Below are 9709 nucleotides of genomic sequence, written 5' to 3' on the forward strand. Positions count from 1 at the left end.
TGGCAAATAATTGAGTCTCAAGGGCCTAAATTATACTCAACAAGTAATTTTTCTTTTTCAGCTATGTGTTACTACTACTTTTCACATGAGAGTGATTGATCAACTGCTTTTGATTATTATTTTCTCTTTTGCCTTAATCAAAATACCTCACTAATATATGAACCAAATAATTCATTAAACTTTATTTGAAAGTGGGTGGTAGTAATGACTCTGAAGTTCTCACTGAGAAAATAAATCCCCATCATGAATGTGTTGAGTTTTATTTTGGAGATCTCATATGTTCAAGACAATGTTTTAAAAAACCACAGGTTAATCATCTTTTGCTTGCTTGATCTCTACCTCTTTATTTATAACTTTAGTATAATAAAATATAATCAGTAACTTTTATATCATAGTATTGACTAGGAGTCTTAAGTAGTATTTATTTTTGTTAGTCTTTGTTACTGTTTTCATACTAATTTTATTTAGTTGTCATGACAGCAACATAATTTAAAAACTGCTGACATTTTAAAATGTTCAGTTAAAAGTGAAATCAGGTACTAGTGAAATGTCTGGAGATCTACAAACATGACACCAAATAACAATCTAAGCAACATAGGAGAGGCTACCTTAAATGCCCTCTCCTCATACTGAGATTGATGACTGACTTATATGCCATTCTATAGCCTTCATCCAGCAGCTGGTGGAAATAGAGGCAGACACCCACAAGCTAATCACTGAACTGAACTGGAATCCAGTTGCAGAGAAGAATGGGTGATGAGCAAAAGGGTCCAGACCAGGCTGGTGAAACCCACAGAAACAGCTGACCTGAACAACAGGGAGCTCTTGGTCCCCAGACTGATAGCTGGGAAACCAGCATGGGACTGATACAGACCCCAGGAACATGGGTGTCAGTTACGAGACCTCGGGAAATCCTTGGGGCCTCCTGTAGTAGATCAGTACTTATCCCTAGTATAGGTGTGGACTTTGGGAGCCCATTCCACATAGAGGGATACTCCCTGAGCCAAGACACATGGGGTCGGGTGGGGGGACTAGGCCCTATCCCAAAGGAAATGACAGACCCTGAAGGCCACACTATGAATTTTCAACACTTTCAACTGATGCATCAGGTATAGTGCTGTGCTTTACTCAAAGAATTCTTTGCCCCAGGATGAATAGATTAATTCATTTGAAGTTCCAATAAGTTTTGTATACTTAAACTTTCTAAGTACACAAGATTTTCAATTGCCTCTTTATTGATGTCATAGATAAAACAGCGTACCAATTAATCATCACAAACTGCTTATAATGCAGTTGTCAAACATAATTAGTAAACTTGACCTTTGTTAATATCTAGAAAATAATTTCAAATTGCTGTTTGTTGTTTCACTGGAAAAATTCCCTATAGATTGATAAAATGTAACTATGAGATGTTTAAGTTACCAATATTCAAATGTAGCGATTTTAAAGCTTTCAAAATTTTATCTCTACAACAATTCTAAGTGTTATAATATGATATTCTTCCAGAATTTCTAATACGTTCTCATTATTTCAGATTCCATGAACATATTTTTCATTTATCATCTTCTTCAGAATCATGCAAAATCAGAGCTTTGTCACAGAGTTCATACTCCTGGGGCTTTCTCAAAACCCTAAAGTTGAGAAAGTATTATTTGTTTTATTTTTGTTGGTCTATATTGCAACAATTGGGGGTAACATGATAATTGTGGTGACAATCATCTGTAGCCCTGCTCTTCTGGGCTCTCCCATGTACTTCTTCTTGGCATTCCTATCCTTACTGGATGCATGCACTTCTACTACTGTCACACCCAAGATGATTGTAGACTTCTTCTATGAGAGGAAGACCATTTCATTTGAATGTTGCATGACACAATTGTTTACTAGCCACTTCTTTGCAGGAGTGGAGGTCATTGTTTTGACAGCCATGGCCTATGACCGCTATGTGGCCATTTGCAAGCCCCTTCACTACTCTTCAATCATGACCCGAAGGCTCTGTGGCACTCTTATAGGGGTGGCCTGGACAGGAGGCTTCTTACATTCTATCACACAAGTTATCTTCACTTTGCAGCTGCCCTTCTGTGGACCCAATTTTATTGATCATTTCATATGTGACTTATTCCCATTACTGCAGCTTGCCTGCACTGAAACACACATTTTTGTCATTTTGGTGTTTGCCAACAGTGGTTCTTTCTGCATCATTATCTTCTCTTTGTTGATTGTCTCCTACGGTGTCATCCTCTTCTCTCTAAGAGGCCACAGCTCTGAAGGACGAAGTAAAGCTCTCTCCACTTGTGGATCCCATATTACTGTTGTGATTTTGTTCTTTGTCCCATGCATTTTAATATATGCACGGCCTTCATCTGCCTTTTCCTTTGAGAAAAACACACTTATATTTGCATCTGTTTTGACACCATTGCTTAATCCTATGGTTTACACTTTCAGGAATAAAGAAATGAAGAATGCCTTCAAGAAAATGTGTAACAGATTGATAGTTGCTTCTGATAAATATTAAAGTATTATACTTTCCCTGCTGTGGATATGGTTTAGTGGGGAAGAGAACTTTCTATAACCACATGGTATCCTGAATATCAGCACTCATTTCAGAAGGCAGGTATATCAGGGAACCTTTATCCTGCTGCTAATAAAGATGGAATAGCTGAATTTCAAAGACTCAATCTCCTGTTCACCTAGTAGAGAATCAGTGTGTTCAAGATTCAGTGATTACTTGTCTCAAGAAAATTAAGTACAAATCTGTAAATTGATATAATTCTTCTTTTGTCTGTATATTCATGTGCAGAGGCATAAAACCTTCCACCTCACATGTGCACACACATTTTTATAGTACCCACACATAGACACAGAGACACCAACACAAAGAAACAAAAAGTACACTTAGAAGCAATGTAAGCAATTAAGAAGTCACTATTTACTTAGGTAAACACTCCATGATTTATTCATTATAGAATAACAAGTGACAACATTCTATAGTGAGTGTATCAATTTACTAATAAATATTGTCACTTGAAAATTAATGCCTGTATAATTTTATGCTCTAATAATTCTAGTGATATATTGGGAGAGACTCAACTATTAGAATGTCAGCCTTTAATCCTATGTTTCATTTTTTAAAATGGTTGAAGGGGTGGGAGTGATGGCTCAGAACTCAAGAGCACTTGCTGGATTCAATTCCCAGCATCAATATGGTGGGTCACAACTGTCTGTGCTTTGGTTTCAAAGCATCTAACATTCTCCTCTGACATCTACAGGCAACAGAGGCAACAGCCACCCACATGGTACATAGATGTAAAAAGCTACACATATAAAAATTGGTTGGCAGTTATAAATATGTATTTGATTTTAGAAAACTACTACAATAATGTCTGTACTTTAGTTTCAGGGAATCTAACATTCTTTTATGTTATCTACAGATAGCACTTCCCCATGTAGTGTAGAGAGGTAAAACAGAACTACACATAAAATAAGTGATTAACAATTATAAATATGTATTTGACATTAAAAAACTACTAAAATAATTTTAATTAAGGAACATTGTAAGACATAAAAAACTACAAATACAGAGAGGAAATTATAAACAGAACCCAAACATTATTTATGCCTGTATCATTTGACTTTATTTTTAATGTGGATCCATTTAAATCTGGGAAAATTTTAAAGTAGTTCTTGAATATTTTGACAAAGTATTACTAGATGTGCCAGAACTTCCTTTGGATGAGATGACTAGCCCCAGGTAATGAGCCCTGTACCTAGTTCCATAGGGTAAAAACCTTCTTTTCTAGCATAACCAATGGCAGGTGTTAGACATCACTTTACTGGGAGGAACAGACCTAAGATGTTGCCTTAGTGTGCTCATGTCACCCATGGTTTACAAAGAAAAAGAATCAAGAGTAACCAGATTTAAAATAAGCTCTTAAAATACTAATAGATTTCAATTTATTCTACTTATCAATAGTGGTCACCAAAATTAAAACATAATATGTTTCACTTAATGGTTGTTTTGTTGAATTCAGAGTTTCAAGTAGAATGTGCACAAAATTAAAGTGCACACCTTCCCTCTCATAACTGAAAACACTAGCTGATGGGTATATTTTAAAATCAGCAAATACTTACATTGTTTCTGTTTCTACTTAATTTTAGATGACAGAGAAAATGTACAAGAGCTTCCAAAAGATACATGAGATAACATGAATGTATGATTCACTTTCCCAGGTGAAAGTGGATGAAGAATTAGGATTTGGGTTTAAAAAAACTATCTTGGCAACCTGGGTAGATCACATTGGACCAAACATGTAACAAAGCATAGGTGTGCTAAAGAGATTTGCCCACCTTTCTGTGTCTGCCATGTGTCTAACATGACTTCTTGAGGACTCTGCCCTACACACACTAGTTTCTGATGCTGAGTTGTTCATTTGCCCCTAAGAATTAGCTTAAAAAGTTGAAATCTAACATCAGTTGCTTAATATCTTTATAGAGCTGTGACTCCAATGTGTGAAAAGAGACCATTAAATAAAATATTATTCTGAGGACAATGTGGTGATAAAAACAGACTTATTCTGACCATTACAATTGAATTCAAGCATTATTTTTATTACTTCAATTCTTAATGTCTAATTGTGAACTCTAGAAGTGATAGAACAGTAATAAAATAAATTCCATGTTCAGCCACCCACTTGCTTTTATTCACACTATAATTAGAATTTTCTGACATACTACTAAGAGCTGTTTCCCAGCATTTCCTTTAATTTTCTGTGTTGATTTTGTTGAGTGATGGTAAAATTCGTTAAAATGTTTTAGTTTTCAGGTACTATAAATTATAACACTTTGTTGTAGTGACTTTTTAAAAGTTCCTGTCCCTTTATTTTTTCTTTTTTTGAGACAGGGATTTACTATTACCTGTAATTGTCTTTGAACTCACAGGCATTTGTGGGGCAGAGACTTAAAATCTTCTTCAGCATAACTCTCCATACTTGAATAATTGTGGTGAATATATTGTAGTATTCAAAGAGAGAAATAAAATAGATATAGATGTTGATGTCTGGAAGCAGGTACTGGAGAGCTGATTAAATTGAAATCATTCGAAGATAATTTACTATTTTATAAGTGAGATAAAGCACTGATTTGCTCATATTAGTTCTCTACTAAAGTATTTTTCCTTTTCCTGTGGGTCTTGAATCATATTCAGAGTCTCAAACCCTCTGTCATCCCCTAACTATTCTTTCATTTGTCTCTCATTTAAAAACCATGATATTTCTCTTTTATTCTGTAACTTCAGTAAATATAAAGCTATAAATTTCATAGCACCAACCTCAGTAAATATACAAAATTAAATAAAAGTTTTGTGAGAGGTAACAATGTTTGTGAACTGAGTTAAGAACCCTAACACCCATGTAAAAAGAGAAGAATAGTGCAGCATGCCTATAATCCTACTTTAGGGTAGACGGAATTCAAAATGAATGGAGTTAACCAACCAGTGAATAAAAGCAAACAGTTGAGTCTCCTGTTCACCAAAGACCCTGCAACAACAATTATGATGGAGAGAGATAAAAAGGGCATGCCAGTGTTGACCACTTGCTTCTAAATTCATGCTCATGTACACACACACACACACACACACACACACAATGAATATACTACATCATATGCAAAAATCAATTAATTAAATTTGATTATATACGCCAGTGATGAGAATAGATGCAAATAACCTTTAATTGTAAATAAATATTAGAATGAAAGAGAAAAATGAGAGATGTGTGTATGAAATGAGAAAAATTAAAATCAAGTTTTAATGGAAATCAGAAGAAAGGTGCTGTAATACACAAGTATATCAATGTTAAGCATTGATAACTCAGGCAACAAGCCATTGAGGAAATCTTGGAAAGAAATATTCCTCCTGACTGAAGGCTATTGAGACAATATTTGAAATGTAGCATTTTTTGGGGGGAAATTGTTAAATTGGGAAATATGAACCAGAATAGATGAATGACACCAAGGAAACTCTATCTTCCAGACACAATAGAACTGATGCATATATGAACTCACAGAGACAGTGTCTGCATGGATAGGGCCTATACAGTTTAAAGCTAGAAAGGTCCCAGAGCTGAGAGGAGCAAGTGGACATGTGCTCTCATCTTCAATCAAGATGCTCTCTCCAAATGACATCTTCTTGCAAAGGAAAACTTAGTTTTCCCAAATTTACTCTCACTGGATAGATTAACCACACTTAGCAGTAGACCACATGCCCATCAGTAGATGACTAACATAAAATGAACTCAAAGAAATGTTTGTAGGCCACTTGCCACATATTGCTATGTTGGCATTTTTTTCTCACTTGTCTTTACTTGTATATTATGGTTTCCATGTTTGTGTTTTCATGGATTATGTGTGTGTGCTTCTCTGTGTTCTCTTTATTTTTTATTCTGTTTTATTTGTTTGTCTGTTTGTTTGACTATTTTCTAAACACAGAGAGGATATGGTGGAGTTGACTGAGTGGGAAGTTAGGAAGTGTCTGGAAGACCACAATCAGAATATATTATAAGAATAACATACATTGTACATATAGTAATAAATATTGTAATCTATATTATATTGCATGAAAAATTAGTTTCAACAAAAATTCATTCATAAAATATAAATATAGTTCTACTCTCTAGCCCAATGAATTTTCACAGTATTAATCATGTTATTCTGTACTTCTAAAATATGTAGCTAACAGAGAATTAAATAAAACAGGGCAAAGTATACATATAATATGTTCAGAATATTAGAAACTGAGAGTTAGGAATGGAGATCTTGTTTGGATCAAACTGTGACAGTTATTTAACTAATGTTAGCTGATATGAGGTATAATTTATGTGGGGCTTTATTTGTGTTAAGACAAATAGGAAATTTTAAATTGAAAAAATGATCCTTGTTTCTTGAATTAATAACTTCAGAAATCATGGCATTTTTCTGGATATCATAATTTATATGTTTTTAAATGAATCACTTAAAGCGTAAATTTTTATGTGTATGAATAATTATAATATAATTAGGAATCAATGCTTTGTATTATATAACACGAGTTTTGTGATTTCCCTGTGTAACAATGTTTAAAGAACATCTTCAAAGATTTTGCTCAGGCCCTATTCTTATGATCATGTTGTGTTGCATTAAACATCTCCCATACTGTCTTTCATATGCAATGAAAGAAAAATACTTAAACTTCAACAAACTGTAATTTTAGTTTTAATTAAGATTGTTTCTAGTCCCATGCTAGACTTGGCTACAGAATGAAACTACACACACACACACACACACACACACACACACACACACACACACACACACACACTTTATAGATTCTCAATATAAAAAAAAATGAAAGAAGTGGACAAGTTGAAGTATTCTCATTAAGAGCATGTTAAAGGTATCCACGGTCTCTTCTATTTTGTATAGTACTTGAAGGCTTAGATAAAGCAGTGAGGCAAGAAAATAAAATAAAAGAGGTACTGTGATCAATACTGTTGAGGACCCATTTGACATAATGGAATCACTGAGACGATACCATGACTAATTATCTTGTTTAAGTTGGGCCTATATCCATACCTATGAAGTTTTATCTTGACTACTTTAGTTGAATTGGGAAGATCAACCTTAAAAACAGGAAGACTTGGGTTAGGGGGAAATGGCAGAATAGAGTGCCGTGTGCTAGAGAGAAGTAGAACTAAAATGCGGTAACATCCAATGTGGGGAGGAAAGCACAGGGCTGTGGCACTACCCACAGGCTGAAGAACAAGTGGTTGCACCTATGGTCCTGGCAGGCACTGAGGGCAGGTTAGTATATGGAATCCTAGGACTCGTGCAGGTTGGATCCCCAAATACACTTACCCTAACTCTGAGCAGCAACAAGACATCTGAAATGAAGAATGGCTCATTTTTCTGGGTTAAGCCTCCTCAAAAGACTTCTTTTTTTTTTGTTTTTTGGCTTTTCGAGACATAGTTTCTCTGTGTAGCTTTGGAGCCTATCCTGACACTCGCTCTGGAGCCCAGGATGGCCTCGAACTCACAGAGATCCGCCTGCCTCTGCCTCCTGAGTGCTGGGATTCAAAGGTGTGTGCTACCAACGCTCGGCCTCTCAAAAGACTTCTGTGATCTAGAAAACCATGTTCATGACCAAAATCCATGCTGCTGCTGGAAGTAACATTGCTCTCCATTGTAAGTCCCTTGAGGAGCAAAAGTGGCTACCTCCCGCCCCAGGACCTACGACCACTAAGTTCATACACAGAATACCCAACTTCCCTACTCTATAGAGTAAAAACCCAAGCTCTGGACTTGAAATCTCACTAATCTCTTCCCTAGAAAGCTTTGCACACACACCCCCAAAGAAAACATGTTATATAAACACCGTCTTCTGGCTCAGTTCTCTGCTGCTTCTTGCCTGAGCAAGTTTTGCTCCCGCCAGTGTACAGCTCTGAAGGGTAAAGTATCCTGGTACAAGAAGTGGGGATGTTGCACTGATAAGAACTACGTATTTTTTTTAGGCTTTCAAGTTTTTTGTAGCTATAATGGATAAGAATTTGTTTCACTGGACTAGAAAATCTCTAGTATGTAAGAAATGGAACATCCTAGACCATTTTGTTGTAAGTTTGGGTAAAAAGTGTCTTAGTAAAGGTTTACTGTGAAGAGACAACAGGACCACAGCAACTCTTATAAAGGAAAACATTTAGTTGGGGCTGGCTTACAGTTCCAATGATTAGTCCATTGTCATCATTGTGTGAAATATGACAGCATGTAGGCAGACATGGAGCTGGAGATGTAGCTGAGAGTTCTACATCTGGATTAGTAGGAAGCAGGATGAGAGAGAGAGCCACAAGGACTGACTTGAGATTCTGAAACCTCAAAACCCATGCTCAGAGACATACTTTTTTCAACAAGCCTGCACTTACTCCAATAAGACCAGACCTTCTTATAGTGCCATGCACCATGGACCTGGAGGGACTATTTTAATTCAAACCTCTACACTTGACACCATGGCTTCCATAGGTCTGTAGCCATATCATAAAGCAAATGCAATTCAGTTCAACTTCAAAAGTCCTTGTAGTCTATAACAGTCTTAAACTTGTTTAAACATCTGAAGTTCAAAGTTTTCTCTGAGAACTCATAGCAATCTCTTAACCGTAACCCCGTAAAATCTAAATATCAAAGCAGACTACATACTTCCAACATATAATGTCACAGTATATACACTACCATTCCAAAAGAAAGGAAAGAGAACTTAATGAGGAAATGCTGGACCAAAGCCATATCAAAAACAAACTGTGAAAACTGCAAACTCTGCATCTCCATGTCTGATGTTAAAGCTCTCTTCAGATCTCCAGCCCCTTTCAGCTTTGTTGAATGCAACACATTTCTTTCACTTGGCTGGTTCTACTCTATTCCCTGTTAGTAATTCTCTTCTGCAGGTAACACCCTGCTCTGGTATTTCCAAAATGTTGAAGTCTTAAAAGCAATCCAGGCTTCACATTCAGAACTACACACCATAGTCTCTCTGGGTCTCTATGCAGGGATACCCCTTACATATACTTGGCTTTAGTGGATCTCTTTAGCAGTGATGGGAGATTCCATAACACCATTCTTCTGTCCTTGATGCTAAGGCCAGCACCATGTGGCCAAAGCTGACAATTTCTACTGCTTGTTGGGGCTGGAACATGGC

General features: G+C 36.2%; 1 protein-coding gene across 1 annotated transcript; it reads left to right on the plus strand.

Annotated features, from left to right (window-relative positions):
• Window positions 1–1576: 1576 nt before the first annotated feature.
• Window positions 1577–2512, plus strand: LOC100761372 (olfactory receptor 4C15). The gene has a single exon (XM_027421090.1). It carries the CDS (start codon window positions 1577–1579, stop codon window positions 2510–2512), a length of 936 nt encoding a protein of 311 aa, XP_027276891.1.
• Window positions 2513–9709: the final 7197 nt, after the last annotated feature.

Source organism: Cricetulus griseus, chromosome 6 (assembly GCF_003668045.3).
Source record: "Cricetulus griseus strain 17A/GY chromosome 6, alternate assembly CriGri-PICRH-1.0, whole genome shotgun sequence".
NCBI lineage: Eukaryota > Metazoa > Chordata > Mammalia > Rodentia > Cricetidae > Cricetulus > Cricetulus griseus.

Coding starts and splice junctions, on each gene's coding strand:
- LOC100761372 (XM_027421090.1), top strand. CDS start 1,577: ATGCAAAATCAGAGCTTTGTCACAGAGTTCATACTCCTGGGGCTTTCT.